Here is a 17,951-nt window from a genome sequence, read left to right as displayed (position 1 = left end):
GATCATGCCCGATGTCGGGCATCATCCCACGGCCCCCTCCCTCCCTCCCGGAGCCGCGGAGCTGCGTTTTAAGACTGCAGCGATCGCTGCAGTCTTAAAACACAGCACCGCGGAGCTCCGGTGCCGGTCGGGAGGGGGCCGTGGGATCATGCCCGATGTCGGGCATCATCCCACGGCCCCTCCCTCCCTCCCGGAGCCGCGGAGCTGCGTTTTAAGACTGCAGCGATCGCTGCAGTCTTAAAACACAGCACCGCGGAGCTCCGGTGCCGGTCGGGAGGGGGCCGTGGGATCATGCCCGATGTCGGGCATCATCCCACGGCCCCCTCCCTCCCTCCCGGAGCCGCGGCGCCGTGTTTTAAGACTGAAGCGAGCGAACAGCAGCGCTGCTGTTCGCTCACTGCAGTCTTAAAACGCGGCTTGGCTTGGCTCCGGTGCCGGTCGGGAGGGGCCCCCGGACTTTTTTCCCATAGGAACGCATTAATTAAATTTTAATGCGTTCCTATGGGAAAAGGTGCCTCGCAAGACGAAATTTCCGCAAGACGAAGAGTCTTGCGGAACGAATTAATTTCGTCTTGCGAGGCACCACTGTAGATAAATGGGTACCGCTCCAGCGGGAAGGTAAACGACGATTCCGGTCATGCTGGCCATATGACCCAGAAGCTGTACGCCGGTTGCCTTGGCCAGTAACGTGAGATGAGTGCCGAAACCCCAGAGTCGGACATGACTGGACCTAATGATCAGGGGTCCCTTTACCTTTAAGGCACAAGAACCTATATGGAGGTGCCTTGAAAACTTGGCCTGACCATTGCGATTTGAACCAGTTAAAACGGGTCTCGCAAAATGATTTGATATTCTGTAAAAACAGATTGTTTTGACAAAAGATTTTACGTTATAAAGTTGCCTTGATCTAGATTTTTATTTTATTTTTTAATTATTATTTTTTTACCTTGATCTAGATTTTTAAATAGGGGAGGGACACTGGTGGCGCTGTGATCTAAACCCACTAAGCCTCTTGGGCTTGTTGATGGGAAGGTTGGCGGTTCAAATCCACATGACCGAGTGAGCTCCCATTGCTTTGCCCCAGCTTCTGCCAACCTAGCAGTTTGAAAGCACACCAGTATGAGTAGCTAAATAGGTACCGCTGCGACAGGAAGGTGAATGGTGTTTCCGTGTGCTCTGGTTTCCGTCATGGTGTCCCGTTGTGCCCGAAGTGGTTTAGTCATGCTGGCCACATGACCCGCAAAGCTGTCTGCAGACAAACACCAGCTCCCTTGGCCTGAAAAGCAAGATGAGCACCACACCCCATAGTCACCTTTGACTGGACTTCACCATCCAGGGGTCCTTTAATTTTACCTTTATTAAATAAGCTTTTGTTTAACAACCCTCATTTTGTCAGTATTTAGTGATGGGATTTTCAAAAAGAACAACCATGGTTCATACCCTAGCAATATGCCACTGGCCTAGTCTCTGGAGCTTGATAATACCTTGGTGATTTCCAGAAAGGCAGTTTTAAAATGCTGAATGAATGAATGATCAAGGCATCCAAAATTATTCAGCTTGCTTTACTTGAGTAAGGATTTTTTAATTGCAAACCCTTGCTTTCATGTACAGTTTTTTTTCAGTTGGTTAAGAGCACTTGAAACAAGTATCTAGTAGTTTATCATACTTGGTTTGAGATTGTCAGCTAGTGTTCTCTACACATTTTGTATGTTACCTTATTTATAATATCGATGTGGGTGTAGGGAAACATTTGGGTAAGATCCAGTGGTATCCATCTGTCAACAAATATTATTATTATTTAGTTACATATTTTGCAGCATTTCTATACTGCTTGACTATAATAAAACCTCAAAGCAGTTAAATGCATTTCTGTTTGGTGCAATGGGACTTTCCCTTCCTCCCTCCCTTCCCTCGCATGGAGCCCCCAAGTTGGGGTGTTGGGAGGGACTACAGCAAAGTCCAATTGTATGATGTTGGATGTCACCTAATACCTACATCTTTGTAGGAAAAAGTCAGCTGTTATGTGGACCTCTGTTCCAGAAATATTTTGGACCTATTTGATTCATTCTAAAAACTTAAATGAAGCAAGATCCGATATATGATAGAACAGGCCTATATAATGAGAACCACAAATTTTTGTAATTTATATGAAAATACACTCCACTTTTAGCTGTAAAATAAGAAGCTTTGCCCTATCTCGTGAGAGCTATAGCATTTAGACCAGGTGTTTATGAGAAGTGATTTATATGACTTCCTTTATGAATTTTTTTCCTAGATACCGACTGCAAACCGTAAAATCTTTGGCAGGTGTTAGCCTTATGTTGAGGTTACTCTGGGCATGTCTGAAATGGGATGACATGGCTGCTAAACCCCCACCTGGTGGAGGAACTACACGTACAGGTAGATATTTTAGGAATACTTAATTTTGCTAATTTATAAAAACATTGCTGGTTAAATATTATTTCAGAACTTGCAATACCCATTATAAACTTGAGTCTTTTGAATCAAAAGGGTTTATTTATTTATTTCCTGAGAAAGTTTATCATGGATGGATCCATGATAACTTCTGTCATATTCACTAGACCCTTCTCAGTCTGGTTTCCAGTTTGGCACTGAAACTTCCTTCCTCCTAAGCAAGCTTCATCAGGAGATTTGGGGAGGGTGAGTTCTGGCCATGTTGATTATCCCCTTGGGATCATTTGGGATGACAACTGGAGTGATTGTATTTCACTGGTTCCATTCCTTCCTGGCAATATTCCCTTCCAACTCTATGATTCCACGTGGTGTGGGTGTCTTTAATTGGAACAGGGAATGTAAGGCACATTGAGCCCAGATTCAGGTGTAACATTCCCTGTCAACCAAACTATGGGTTGCATCCAGTGAAGTCATCCTGTTAGTGCAAGTTCTTCTACCTGTGCAACAATACTTCCTCTCTCTGTGCCCCCCCACTTTGCACTGAAGGGTTGGAGGAAACCCAAAACTGATTTTGGGGGGGGGCACAGCTGGTGTGCAACGAGAGGTAGAAAACGGTGCATTGTGCAGGTGGAAGTCCTTGCACTGTCAGGACAACATCATTGGACACAAGCTCAAATGCTCCTTCTATCTGTACCTGACTACAATGGAGACTTCCTGCTTTATTAAACCACAGTTACTTTGAGGTCTGAACCAGGAAACTGTGTTTTAGTATTCTCTACAAACAAATATCAAAATGTGGTTTGCAATCCTGATTTACAAAGAGCCTTAAACCAGCTACCTATGTCAGACATCATGGGGACACTGTAGTTTAGCAAACTGGAAAGTTTTCTCTTTCCAATTATAGAATAATTAATGGAAATTTTCTTCATAACACTGGCTTGACTTTTTATATTTATTGTCCTGTAATTATGTTTTGAGCTGCAGTACATCAGGCCGTTAAAAACCAATACTAAGTTTTAACTGAAAATAAATCTGGACTGTTTTTTAACAAAACACCAATATTTCAACCATGACATTTGAGAATAAGTTGTTCCAGAATTTGTGGAGAGACATTTCTAACTAGACTTGTAATTGAAACTTTTGAAATTAATGTTTGTAGACACATCGGAAACGGAAATAACAACAACTGAAATAATCAAGCGAAGAGATGTTGGACCATATGGAATTCGATCAGAATACTGTGTACGGAAAATTATTTGTCCGATTGGTGTTCCAGAGGCCCCCAAAGGTAAGCATGAATATAAAATCCCCAAGTTAACTTGTAGAGGCGTATGTGAATTTAGGGGGACGCTATCAGATACTTACCCGAAAACTGAATATTAATTTGCCTTCTGTTCCTGCAGAAACTCCTACGCCTCAGAGGAAAGGGCTTCGATCAAGTGCATTGCGACCCAAAAGGCCAGAAACTCCAAAACAAACAGGCCCTGTTATAATTGAAACCTGGGTAGCAGAGGAGGAATTAGAACTATGGGAAATAAAAGCATTTTCTGAAAGGTAAACTAACAGCTTAAAATTAAGCTCTTTGACTTGCTTTTTGAACGTATTTAGATGTGTAAATATGCCATTGGGTGTGGATTTAATATCAAAAATAACAAGTTTAAAGCTGCACAATAATTTTGAACTATGTGTACAGTCTAATAAGTAGAAACTAAAGAAGTACACTTTACACTATCAAATAGATATACCTTCCATTGGCATGCCCTGCTGTCAGTTAATGGAAAACGGGGAAACTAGAGACATGAAGCCAAATATTTGGTTGGCTAGTTGCAATCAATATGTGAATTTGAAACACTAAGGGTGGTATCCATTGTTGAGCAAGCGAAAGACTGCTCCCCCTCCATGACCTTCTACCCAAAAAGCCTCTCCAGGAGATTGGGAGAACCTGACATTTTGGGTGATGCAGTGTGGGCAGAAGAAAAGGGAGAAATGTGCTGCGCGAACTTGCCTTCTGCTTGTGCAACATCGGGTACAACTCCCAACACTTTAAACTGTGCAGTCCTCTTTTTGTTCCCCAGCCCTTAGTTTCTGTAGCTGTTTTGCATACTGGTTCCTACTCTTTCCCTCCCTGGTCTCTATTCCTTTCGCTTTTACCCCTGCTTTCATCAGCTTCATGAAATCTCTGTCCAGTTTCAATATTTTTAGCTTTCTACATAGCCTGTACACCTACTTTCTGATATCTCTTTACACTCAACCTCTTAAACTTCAACCTTTCTTGTCTCATTATGGCAACAGTGCTGTGTATCCTTACATTATATGTTTTTCCTGGTTTCTGTTGTAACTTGGGTTCCACTTTGCTTCACATCATTATTAACATTTATCCCTGCCAGCCACACGGTGCAAGCTCAGTATATTCCATCTGGGCATCTCCCTCCCCTGGCACACACACACACACACTTTTTGGACCATGCCCCCACCCCTTTGCCTTTTTTGCTTATCCACACAGTTCTAACTACTGTATGTCTCCTTTCAGATTTAAGCTCAGTCACTTCTCACTGAAGCTCCCTGGGATACTCCACAGGAGAAAGAGGAGGGAGATGATTTTTGCCAATTCAGGAGACCCTCTAGAAAAAATGTGGGAGGTGGTGCTGGTGGCTACAGGGAAAAGGGGAAATAAAATGGAAAATCACCCTCTTCTCTCCCCTTCAGTGCAAGCCTTTGCTGATTGTCATTCTCTCTTCTGCAAACAGAAGTACAACTCTACATCCGACCCATAGAGTTTCTCTTGTAAAGTGCATAATGTGAGAATGTTCATGGGAGCTGCATGTCATTAAACTGGCAGAAAGTGACAGCCAGGTCTAAGAAAGTTCACACATAAGCAAGCCTATATGCAACAGGGTGGCACTAGAAAATTTCTGGAAATTAGATGTAGCTTTCATTAAAACTGAGAATTGGTTCCTATCACGTAACAAGGGCTGTGTGGTCTAAAATCCATGTTTTGTAGTAATTTACAATGCCCAGTAGTGATTTTCTGTTCATCTCTTTGACAGAGTGGAGAAGGAAAAGGCACAAGCAGTTGAGCAACAGGCTAGGTTAGTGAACAGAAGAAGGCTGAGGAATTCAAGGCCCAAATGGAGGCCTCAACTAAAACAACAGCGATTGGCTGCCCAGCAGGTGGGGTAGCTCTTGGTAGTCCCGCCTGTTGAAGTTTGCATTGCTTGCGTTTGTGCATCTTAAAATAAACATGGAAAGTGTCTCTTTCTTACATAAAATTGTTCAAATGTTTTCATTTGAGTAAATATTTCCATATCCCTATTCGGAAAAACTACCGTACATTGTGATATTAAAATTAATCATTTGATGTGCTCTTAATATTACACATACAGTGGGAATTTGACTCTCTCCTTCAGGGCTGTGTTTCATTCTTACAAAAGTGTCGGGGTAGATGTTGCTAAGATTACCTAAATAACCTAGATCTCATGGAAGTAAGGTTTGGCATCCTGCCAAGTATAGAATCGGAGACGCTTCCATGTTGGAATGAAACTAAATTATTTAATTTGTATAAATCAGTATTTTAAAAGTGGATACACCTTCAATCTCCTAATTCTGACGCATGCATGCAGTCATAAAATCTGTAACTTTTCCTGTTTGCCCAGTAAAGAATGGTGTCCACCACTGCAAAGTTCTTTCAATACTTATTCTTTTTAAACATCTCATTCATTATTTATTTTCTGGAAAACTTATGTCTATCTCTCTCAACAAAATGTCCACTCAGGGTAGCTAATGATGAATTAAGATGCAACCCTATTTATTTTGCTTGCTTGCTGTATATATTTTAGTACATTTGACTTTCAAAACAAAATACGTTATAATAAAAACTAAACCCACATTAATACAAAAATAAGACAAATGAAAAGAGGAAAGTCAACTCAAAAATGTCCACCAAAATAATAGTTTATTCAGTGACTGCTTAAAATTTCTAATGACAAGTGTGAGATCATATTACAAAGCCATTCTTTCTGTTTTAGATAGCTGATACAATGCCTCTCCAGTTAAAAGGGGGGGGGGAACCAACCAATTCCCCTTTTCTCTAAAAATGTGCTATTTTTATAGCAAATCATTGTGTATATGAGGGGCATGTAACAAAATAGAAATACAACCAAGCACTGTAATGCATACAGCTATTCAGACTGTTAAAAACCACTTAATAATGAGAATTAAGATAATATTTCTTTCAGATTTTTAGTGTTCCTTAAATTGATCTTCCTTAAATTGATTTGGTTAATGTTATGAACCACCTTTCTGTACATTATTAAACATTAAATAATGTAATCAGAAAAGGCTATTTACTTGAAGTTATAGTTACAGGTAGGTAGCCGTGTTGGTCTGCCATAGTCGAAACAAAATAAAAAATAAAAAATAAATCCTTCTAGTAGCCCTTTAGAGACCCACTAAGTTTGTTATTGGTATGAGCTTTCGTGTGCATGCACACTTCTTCAGAAGTTATGTTTTGAAAGCATTGCTTTATATGGGTGTGTTTTCTGTTAATATAACCTGTCCTCTCCCCCCCAAAAAAAAATTAAGCACAAACCATATACAACACATTTTTAAATTAGGTGGAATTCAGCATCATGCTAAGGCAAACAGTGTCTGTGCAAGCATATCAGCTTCACATACGGAACAATTCTCCCCTGCATGCTGTTCTGGGGGGTTCTGCCAACCCCAGTTTTGAGGGTGCAGGATTTCTTATATGAAATCCTAAAGCAGATCAGTATTATTACCACCTACAGGTTACAAATGACAAGAGCGGAACACCCCCTAGCGGTCGTAGCAAGAGGAGAGATTCAAAGCGAAGGGATCCTGCTTTGTAGCTCCGTCTCATAGCTGCTATGGTACGCCAGATCCAATCTAGGCAGACTTTCAGCAGATAATAGCTTGGCACTTGTGAACACTTGTTTTTTGGAAGCCTTCCTATTGCTAGCTCTGTCTGCAAATACGGTGACGTCTCACTTTTGAAAATTCTCACATTTGAAATGACTTACACCCGAAGCACGTGGTACGGGCATATGCCTACTTGCAAGTCCAGCTGTGTTTAGCATGACTTGCTTTCCAATGAGCATTTCGTAAGATTACAGCAGCCTTAAGTGTGCTTCTTTAACATAGGGTGAGAGGGCTGATATTGTAGAGCGGACTAGTGGTAGCTTTCTTCATTTTATCCCTCTGCTTAACTCCTTTAGAAGCGACTGGAGCAACAGAAGCAGTTGCCTGCCGGTGTGTTGGTGCCGCTACAGCTACGACTACGAGTGGTACGGCAACCACCGTCTCCACTCCTCAGAAAGTTATGGTTGGCCCACTGCCGCGCTCTATTCCTAGTGGAACCAAAGTGGTGCTTGCTACTAAAGTGGGATCTCCAGCTACAGTAACATTCCAGCAGAACAAGAACTTTCACCAGACCTTTGCTACCTGGGTTAAACAAGGCCAGTCTTCATCAGGTAAATGAGTGAGTTAGTTTAAAAAAAAATGATGGAGAATCTTCATCCTTTAAAAACAAAAACATATAACTAAATTTTACTTGTACTATTAGAGGTGGTTCATATGCCCAGGCATCTCTTAGCCATGATCTCCAATGGGATAGGGGACTGCCGATAAGCTTGCAGCTGGAAAGCAGTCACACAAGTATTTAAACCTAATTGATGCTCTCTTCAGCTACATCCTTGAACTGGGAAGAACATTTTTTTCTGTTAAAAGCTGTAGTTGTGGGTTAACACATTTGTTGGTATGGGGTATGGGGTGTGCCTCAACTGCTTTATAAGGGCATAAACTGTTTAGGCCAAGGCTCATTCATCGAGCCTAGTACTCGTGTCTCCTCAAGAGAACAGTCACGTTTCCCAGGGAAGCTCAAAGCAATGCATAGTGGTGATGGGAAAGCTTATCCCTATATTCTGATACTCAAAAGGTTATGTTGCCTCTGTCATAAAGGTTTGAAATAGCAGTCATGGCTAACAGCAGTTTATAGATTTAATTCATGTAAGGATGTCACCATTCCTTGTGGTAATGAATTGAGTCGCATGAAGCAGCCCTTCTGTTTCATCTGTCCTGAAATTTTCACAGGGCAAACTGAAGTACTATAAAGAGGGGGCTTGTTTTTTTTTTAAAGAAGCATTTCTTTATCCACTGTTGCAACCATTCAAGATTTTATAACCTCCATAAGAAAGTGCCAGATCTTAAGACCTTTCCTTGTCGAGAGACGTTATTTCGAGCACACAGCATTTTAAAGGCAACCATGCCATAGGTTTCTACAATGCTGCGATGATACTTGCTGTTAGTGGCCTGTCTCAAGAAAACAGAAACTGACCGCCATTCCTGTTTTGTTAGCCACAAGCACAACTGCTACATCAGCAACAACTATTTCCAGCAGTGGTCAGACTTTCCAGATTGCAAGCAGCCCAGTGACTATGGCAGGCAAAGTGATAACAAAGCTGCCTCTACCAGCAAATAGCAAGATAGTTGCTGTTACGTCCCAGCCACTCAAGGAGGTAGGAGAACGCCGTTGCAGATTGAACTCTTTTTTTCTTGCTCATTCCATTTATGAATCGCTTTCTCATAAAACATCACAAAGCGATTCAACAATGAAAACATCAAAACATGCATGCAAATGCAAACTGGAATAAAAATAATAACTAAATACCCGCTTAAAAGACTTGTTAAAAAAGGAGGTCTTCAGCAGGGGCCAAAAAGACGGTAGAGACAGTGCCTGTCTGGTATGTAATGCAAGAGGGTTCCAAAGGCATATTTTCCTAAGAAAATTGAGTGATCACATATTTTTTGAAAAATGATTTCTAGCTTTTTTTAAGTTTCTCCAGTGGGAATTTGTTCCTGTTTGAAATTACCTATCTTGATATCCCTTTGCTGACCTACATAATTTTCCACATTATCAGCTTTTGAATACTTTAGTGAAAAAAACTACTTTCATGCTTAATAGAAGGGCTGCATATGCCTTTCAGTATGTTGGGAAATAGTTACCGGTATATTAGTGAGTTTCCAGGCTTTTACTTTTATTACTGTTGACCATGGAAAGGCTTTGCTGGTTGAGTACACTGTCGCAGCAGTTCCACTCCTACTTTCAGGACTATCTTTGATGGCATGCTAGTTAATATCAATATGAAACTGAACAGAGGTGTTAGCTGAGGATGTGGAGCACAGCGTTGCAAATATGCAGTTGACACCCAGGTAGCCAGCAGGCTCGCTTGCTTGCTCTTTCTCTCCCCCCCCCCCAGGTAGCCAGCAGGCTCGCTTGCTTGCTCTTTCTCTCCCCCCCCCCCCAAAAAAAATCCATCTGAATTGGGAGAAGCTATGAAAGTGCTAGACCAGTATCTGGAGACATGATTGGCTGAATGAGGGCTAACCAACTGAATCCTGATAAGATGGAGGTGCTATGGGAAGTTGGTTCCCAAGTTCAGGAATTTGGAAGACCAGACAGTTCTGGGTGATAGAGCACCCTGAACGGACAGGTTCTTCTCAATTCTAAGATAACACTCGAAGCACAGGCAGCTTTAGTGGCCAATCCAACCAAATACTGCACTATACCTGTGTGCTAGTGGGCTCAATTCAAGTGGTTGTACTGGTGTACAAAGCCCTAAAAGGCTTTAGGCCCGATTACTTACAGGAATGCCTTTTGCACAAGTAATGCCTTGTGCTTTCATATCTGCAGGGGAGGCCCTGCTTGTGGTCCCATCAGCTGGAATATGTGGGTTGGTTGCATGTCCTATGATATAGAATCTTCTCTGCATTGAGGCTCCCTTTGTAGCATTCTCTCCCCGAGGGAGCTCAATTTCCCCCTCAGTTTCAGATACCAATTAAAGACTTAATTATGCATTTGATTTTTGTCTCTGCAGAGATAGAGATGTAACGTGTAGACTTTCTTTATGGTAGTTAACCATGCAATCATGCACTGCCTTTCCCCTCCACCAAGTGAATTTCTTTCTTCTGTCTTAACCATGATAAAGGAATACATTTAGCAAGGAATATGGTTAGCCAAAATACTGGTTGCCAAAATACCATTTCTCTGTAGGGAACATCTAAAGATATCTGTGCCAGATTAGAATTGATATGTGTGATCCTTCCTGCTGTTCCCGATTACTCAGCTGAAGAAGGAGCTGACATTATGCTCAACAGGTTTTCTACAAGATGTGTCTGTTAAATCATTTTTAAACCCAAACTAAGACCTGCTCTTCTGCTTTAACTCCCTTGTAAACTTTCACAATTTAGAACTATTCTCAGCAACTAAGATTGCTTCTTTTCTTTAGTGATGTACAAGTTTGAGGCATAGTGTGGTTCTTATTTAACTGAACATGTGTCAATGCTCCCTGCTGCACCCCAGTACAAACCCTCCTGAATGTGGGTTCATTGAGACCTGTATAAATATTCTGCAGAGTGAGTCACATCACTTAAAGCAAGAGGGTGTTAATCTTTTACTTAGTAATGTTTTTAAATTGATGAATACTTTTCCCGCATAGGTGTAGTTCAGGTGCAGCAGAAAGTGTTGGGAATCATTCCATCAACTACTGGATCAAACCAACAAACATTTACTTCATTCCAGCCGAGGACAGCAACTGTAACTATTAGGCCAAATAACACAGGGACTGTGTGTACAACGAGTGCATCACAAGTAAGATATTTATTTATGAATGAATGAACGAATGAATGAATGATTAATGATCTTGTAGTTTTGTAATAAGGTTGCTCTTGGACTCCATTTGAGATGGCATTTAATCTAGAAACTTATTTACAGTTCCAGAACTCAGACCTAAAAATCTGAAATCTAAACATTGGGTTTCATACAATTGTTTATTTTCTTAAGAGACACTCATTGGCCCAGTTTGCACATAACACTAAGCCAGCATCCTGGACCAAAGCTTGCATCCGCTGCACTTTTCTACTCCTCCAGCAGTATCTGGGGCTAAGCCATGGTTGCTGTAGGAACCTGCATGTTTCTGCTAAGTCATGGCCTGGCTGAGCATTATGCACGAACTAGAACATTGTCTACTTTTGTCACTTATCTCTCAGTAGATCTTTACCATGGGGACTTGCTTTAAATCAGCTGGCTTCTGGGCCGGTTCAGGTCTCCTTGCTACCCATGTTTGAAGAATGCCACAAGGGACTTTTTCTTTTATGGGTCCTCTTGTGTGTTTCTCTCGGTCTGTTTGTCGTTTCTTCCAGTTTTTTCTTAAACGTATGTGATTTCATTTTTCATAGCGCTAGAGTTTTATTATTGCTGCAAATGTTCGGGTTGCACTACATAAATAAAACTTCATGAAAAGAAATATGAATGGAGATGTTTGAAGAGCGGTGGATTAACCAAAGAAAAAGTAATGCAGTTTGCACTTTAAAAAGGCTTTTGAAAAGTGTTTTGGATGGATAAATAAAAAGCTTAGAAAAACAAAAACAAAAAAACCCAAAGTAAAAACTTAACGTTATATTGTTATATATTGTTATATTTTATATTTTACTTTGGGGGATGTTTTGCTTTTTTCAACTTTTTGCTTACCTGAAAAACCGTTTTTAAAAAATGGTTTATTAAAAGTGTTTTGTTTTCCATATACGAGTCACAATATGTATAGAAATAAGTTTTGCCTTTTCTGCTTTTACCCTTATAGTTCAAGAAAAAGTTGACTGTTTTCCTTGTAACTTTTGTAGGTAATGGCTGGGACACCTCTCCGGCCTGGGATGACAGTCATAAGGACACCACTTCAGCAATCGGCATTAGGAAAGACCATCATTCGGACACCTGTCGTGGTACAGCAGGTATTCTTTCCAACTAGTAGGTTAATTTTGATTTTTAAACCTCCAGTATGTGAAATCCATGATATTTTTCTTCACATAAAAAAGAAAAAGAAGTATCATCAACACTAATTCAGGCATGTCTGTGTTAGGGATTTTGCTTTAAATTACTGATAAAACTTAAACATTTAGGGCCAGTCAGCTGAATAATACTAAAAAGAAAGCACTATACCTTTTGCTACTTATTTTTGTTTCTGAATCATAAATACGATAAATACTCAGGCTGGTATTCAAATTGTTCTTCGGTTCAGACAAGGTGCTTCTGGTAGACGATAGGAATCTTTGCCTTCTTTTTTGTGCTTTGAAAAGCCGAGATCCACTGCAGACTGCACTGGAGGCTTCTTTTTCAGAAACACAGGTCCAAACCCGTCTTGGACTTCCTTAACTAGTTACATGTTCCTGTACATCCTGGCTTCTATCTAGAGTGGCTAAGCTTCGGCCCTTCAGATAAGTTGGGCTACACCTCCTATTATCCCTGGCCATTGGCTTTGCTGTTGGAAGTTGAAGCCCAACAACATCCAGAGGACCAAAGCTTAGCCACATTGGCGTATATTATAATTAAGCTGCAGAATGAGGAAAAGTAATACTAGGCTGCATTTTTTTTCATGGCTTTGAAGAAACATAGAGGCACACGACTGGTCAATGGACCCAGTGATTTTACTGGTCAATGGAACTTGGTAGTTGGGAGGGAGAAGCAGCCTTGGCATTCTTTTTCACAGAGGCTTCTTGTGTTGGGAACAGCTTCTTAATAATACAAATGATATGTCCATGCAGGCCAGACCCAGCAAGTAGTGACCCAGATAATCAGAGGTCAGCCTGTTTCCACAGCAGTGTCTAGTGCTACCACCGTTTCTGCAAATCCAAAGGTAGTGACAACTCCAGGAGCCCCTTTGCAGCACATGCAGCAGCAAGCTGCATCACCACACCCACCTCGTCCTCAACAGGGTCAGGTGAAACTTACAATGGCGCAGCTCACACAGCTCACACAAGGACAGGTAAGCTTTTGTGATGTTTGTTGTGTGACGACGATTTGCCTTTCCTTGCACATGCAATGTCAATTTAAAGCAGGCATCTTCTGAGTTAATAAGTGCATCTGCTACATTTTTGTAAGAAGTTTGGAAAAGATTCATGATAAGCTAAGGTTCCTCTACCACTGGATGTAAATGGGTTGGTCTTAAATAATTTGTTTAGTTTCTGTTGCATTATTGTTGAAAAACTTTTTCTTTTTTCTTTTTTAATCATTTCCAGTTATATACATTTCAATAGTTTTACAGTCATTTTAACATTTCAAAACTCTTTCAGAAAGAGAAGTCGAATTTTGAAATGTTAAAATGACTGTAAAACTATTGAAATGTATATGAAAATCAAACACAAAAAAATTCAAAACTCTACTTCCTTCCTCCTCTTTCTGTGGTTCCTTAAATTTATTTTTATCATTTCCTGCATATTCTAAATTAACTTAACATTCTTTTATTCATCTACTTTAATTATTTACTCTTATGAAACTGCAGGTTATTACAATAACCCTGCCAATGTCTTTATCTGTTTACAATTTATTTGTGCATATTCAGTAAACCATTTCCATCCTCTTATAAAAAGTTATCTTGATTTCTTATTTTTCCAGTAAGTTTCACCTTTTCTGCATAGTCCATTAGTTTTTGTATCCATTCTTCTTTCGTCAGAACTTCTTTCCATTTTGGGGCAAATAACATCATTGCCACTGTAGTCGCATACATGAATAAATTTCTATACCGTTTAGGTAGTTCTACCCCAGGGGTAGGCAACCTAAGGCCCGGGGGCTGGATCCGGCCCAATCGCCTTCTCAATCCAGCCCGCGGATGGTCCGGGAATCAGCGTGTTTTTACATGAGTAGAATGTGTCCTTTTATTTAAAATGCATCTCTGGGTTATTTGTGGGGCCTGCCTGGTGTTTTGACATGAGTAGAATGGGTGCTTTTATTTAAAATGCATCTCTGGGTTATTTGTGGGGTATAGGAATTCGTTCATTTTTTTTTTCAAAATATAGTCCAGCCCACCACATGGTCTGAGGGACGGTGCACCAGCCCACGAGGTTGCTGAACCCTGTTCTACCCCTATAATTCCCAGAAGAAAAACTGCTGCTGTTGTTGTTGTTATTGTTGTTGTTGTTGTTTTACAAGTGTTATTTTAAACATCTTTTTCAATTCAATATATATCATTTCCCAGTAAGCTTTGTTGTTGAAAAACTTTTCAATTTCCCCCCTCTTTATTTGCGACAACTTATAGGTGTGGTAAATGATTTTTCAGAAAAGACTGCTCTTTTACATAACCAAATACCAGAGCTCGTGGGTGAAATGTTATCCACTAGCGGTGGAAGGTATTCTCTCTCCTCCCTGCAGCTCCTGTGTATTCGATCAAGATTTTCTCTGGAAGGTTGTTGGGCCTCTGGGAGCAAATTGTGGGTGGGTGATTTCAGGGAGGAGAAGGGGACGCACCAACATTGGGTGTCACTAACCGTTCCAGTTGGAAAGTTCATTACACAGTGCAAGTCATTGATATACTCCATTGGGATCTTTTGTGGGTATTGACTTTTACATTTCCCCCACTTTTAGGGTGGCAGTCAAGGTTTGACTGTGGTGATTCAGGGGCAGGGTCAAACCACTGGGCAGTTGCAGTTGATCCCGCAGGGTGTCACGGTAATACCAGGACCAGGACAACAGCTAATGCAAGCAGCTATGCCAAATGGTACAATCCAGCGGTTTCTTTTCACCCCAGTACCAGCAGCAGCAGCAGCAGCTACCGCAGCTAGTACTACTACGACTACAGTGTCCACCTCAACACCAGGTAGATTAAAAAAAAATGGAAACAAATGCATTTCAGCTATGAAATAAAAGTAGTTTTTCTTAAGGAGTGCTTTTCAGGCATAGAAATGCTGAAGCCTTGTGGTGGCTTCTTTAGAGAAGGAAAACTGCTCCTCAGATTGTTCTTAGTATGGCTCTGAAGGTAACTCATGCTTTTTGTTTTCCCAGCTGCAGGAGAACAAAAGCAAACTTCTCAAGCACAGACCCAAACACAGCCAGTGCCAGAGGTTCCTCCTCCTCCTCCTCCTCCTCCTCCTCCTCCTCCTCCTCCTCCTCCTCTTGAACCCCAGCCGCCTCAGAGTCAGCTCCAAGGCCAATCTCAGGCGCAGCCCCAGAGTATTCAGCCTCAGCCTCCAGCTCAGACGCAGCCTACTCAATCTCCGCCTCAGGCTGAAGCCCAGGCAGCCGCCGAAGCTCAGCCCCCAGCTTCACTTCCGTGCCCAGTTATCTCCGAAGCACAGCCTCCAGTATCGCAACCAACTGTAACTCCAGCCGTTGCTCAGACTCCACCCCAGAGCCTTCCACAAGGGCAGCCTTTAGCTCAAGCTCAAAGCCAGGCCCAGACGGGGGCACACCCACAGACCCCGCCCAAAGTTCAAATGATTCAGCCAGCTCAGGTCCAGACTCCAGCGCCACAGCACGTCCCGATGCAGCCGCATCCTTCGATCCAAATTCAGACTTCGCAGCCCCAGGTTCCAACTTCGGTTCAAACTCTGCCACCCGCACCAAATGTAAATCAAGTTACCGTGCAATCTCCACGTCCTCAGCTGCAAATCCAGCCGCCGCAGACTAAGGTGATCACAGTCCCGCAGCTTCAGCAGCAGGTCCAGGTGTTCTCTCAGCTCCAGTCCCATGTTGTGGCTCAGATACAGGCCCAGCAAGGTGGTCTGCCTCAGCAAATTAAGCTTCAGTTGCCTATTCAGATTCAGCAAGCTGGCCCAGTGCAAGCTCATCAGATCCAGAATGTGGTAACTGTTCAGGCGGCCAGCGTTCAAGAGCAACTGCAAAGGGTTCAGCAGCTCAGAGAGCAGCAGCAGAAGAAAAAACAGCAGCATATTGAAATTAAACGTGAGCACTCCCTCCAGGCTTCTAATCAGAGTGACATTATCCAGAAACAGGTACACTTATCCAAAGACATTATCACTCCTGTTCTTTGCCATCAAGCTATATGCATGTGAATCCTTTGGCCTGTGCATTTGGTTTAAATCTTAGGCATCTTTCTTTATTAAACTATATTGCATATCTCTTTTTGTAAATGTAACAGATGTTCTATATCTAATACTGTTTTTTAAGTACTTGGTAGCATCTGGGTCATGATTTACTACATCACAGTTTGCTGCCAGGGCGTCTTCAGTTTAGGGGAGAAGAGACTTGGATCTGATTGCTCAGTCTTCCACAATATTTCCGCACTATCTTTTTTCTGTAGAAGAGAAGACTTGGCAGCATATCAGCCTAGTGTTGTAAACTACTAGTGATGGATTTGGGGAAGAAAATTCATACACGGTCAATTCTGCTGCCACAGTATAACGTTAGAGTAGGTAGCATACCCCCCCCCCGGACTTGTTAAACTTCAACTCCCATCATCCCTCCCCATTGGCCATGCTACCTTGTGCTTATGGAAGCGGGAGTCCAGCAACATCTGGAGGGCAACATGTTGGCTATCCCTGCTGTAGTGCCATACATCTAAATTACTTTTAGGAATTCTATACAGAATTGAAAGAGAGATTCAAAAGCATTTTGTAGTCCTCTTGAACTGAAACTCAGAGAATGCTTCACTCTTAGCTCACGTAATTCTCCAGCAAATCTTCCTCTGCAGCTAATATTCCCCCCCCCCCCCCGATCTGTTCTTCCTCAGCTTTAGAAGGAGTCAAGGGATCCTGTTTCCCTTCACCAGAATTGCACAGGCAACTGCTGAGCAAATGAAGACCACTTTTACTGTACTGGGCATGGGTTTAATCTCTGTGTCACTCAGGTTTTAAATTGCCTGCGGCTTTAAAAGTGTTTTTCATTTTGTTGCTTCTTGCCATCAAAGGTTTTGATTTTCCCCACCCCCTTTTCTTGAAGGTGGTAATGAAGCACAACGCTGTGATTGAGCACCTAAAACAGAAAAAGACGTTGACCCCTGCTGAACGGGAAGAGAATCAGCGGTAAGGCAGATGGACAGACATTAAGCAAGGCGTATGGTGCCTTTCAGTATTTTCTGGTGTAGCCAGAAATATGTGCTAATGCAAACATTTACTACCAACTTACTCCTAGAAATGATTGCTCATGTTTGTTTGAGCCATTGTGTTATGAACTGGCTGGGTGCAGAGAAGTGGTGGGAGTCAACAGCTGGGGAACCCCCAAGGGAGAAGATCCGGAGCCAGGGGATTGGTGGTGGGATGACAATGAGTGATCAGAGGGAGAAAAGGGAGCAGACTGGGGGGAGAAGGTGTAGGTAGGTGAAGAGGTAACAGGGTTTAGTGAGCAGGAAGAGTCCGTGGTGAAGAGCAGTCCAGAATCGGAGGCTGGAGAGGAGGGGGGGACAAGAGGCAGAGAAGAAGCCAGGGGGTCTCTTATTTCCTGCTGCGACCATACTACTCAATATAAGGCTTCTTTTAACATTGGTATAGAAAATAGGCGATCTCTTTAAAATAACTTCTTCCAACCTCAGATCCTACACAGAAATGCACAGTACTACAAAATTGGATAGCAGTAAACATCCCTTTACTTAAACCGCTTCATGTTTTTTCTGCATGTTTACAATATGACCTGACATCCCATATCTGCTGGTATTTTTACTATTCTACAAAATTTGAATGGTGGAAAAGGAAGAGAAGCTGTGAATACAGAATATTATTGGTTGGGGTGCCTGTGTGTA

General features: G+C 41.9%; 1 protein-coding gene across 1 annotated transcript in view; it reads left to right on the top strand.

The window, feature by feature from the left end:
- The window catches only part of BPTF (bromodomain PHD finger transcription factor), a 67,208-nt gene that overhangs the window by 31,674 nt on the left and 17,583 nt on the right, over positions 1-17,951 (top strand). Inside the window, 14 exon segments of the mRNA XM_033138889.1 lie at positions 2,276-2,400; positions 3,575-3,703; positions 3,819-3,969; positions 5,463-5,508; positions 7,653-7,680; positions 7,683-7,904; positions 8,788-8,925; positions 8,928-8,948; positions 10,929-11,080; positions 12,109-12,232; positions 13,027-13,247; positions 14,843-15,074; positions 15,260-16,209; positions 17,156-17,238. Coding sequence (XP_032994780.1) covers positions 2,276-2,400; positions 3,575-3,703; positions 3,819-3,969; positions 5,463-5,508; positions 7,653-7,680; positions 7,683-7,904; positions 8,788-8,925; positions 8,928-8,948; positions 10,929-11,080; positions 12,109-12,232; positions 13,027-13,247; positions 14,843-15,074; positions 15,260-16,209; positions 17,156-17,238 — 2,622 coding nt within the window.

The sequence above is a fragment of the Lacerta agilis genome, chromosome 2 (genome assembly GCF_009819535.1).
Source record: "Lacerta agilis isolate rLacAgi1 chromosome 2, rLacAgi1.pri, whole genome shotgun sequence".
Lineage (NCBI taxonomy): Eukaryota > Metazoa > Chordata > Lepidosauria > Squamata > Lacertidae > Lacerta > Lacerta agilis.
Note: the sequence above shows the minus strand (reverse complement) of the source record. Positions and strands in the feature narration are given on the sequence as shown.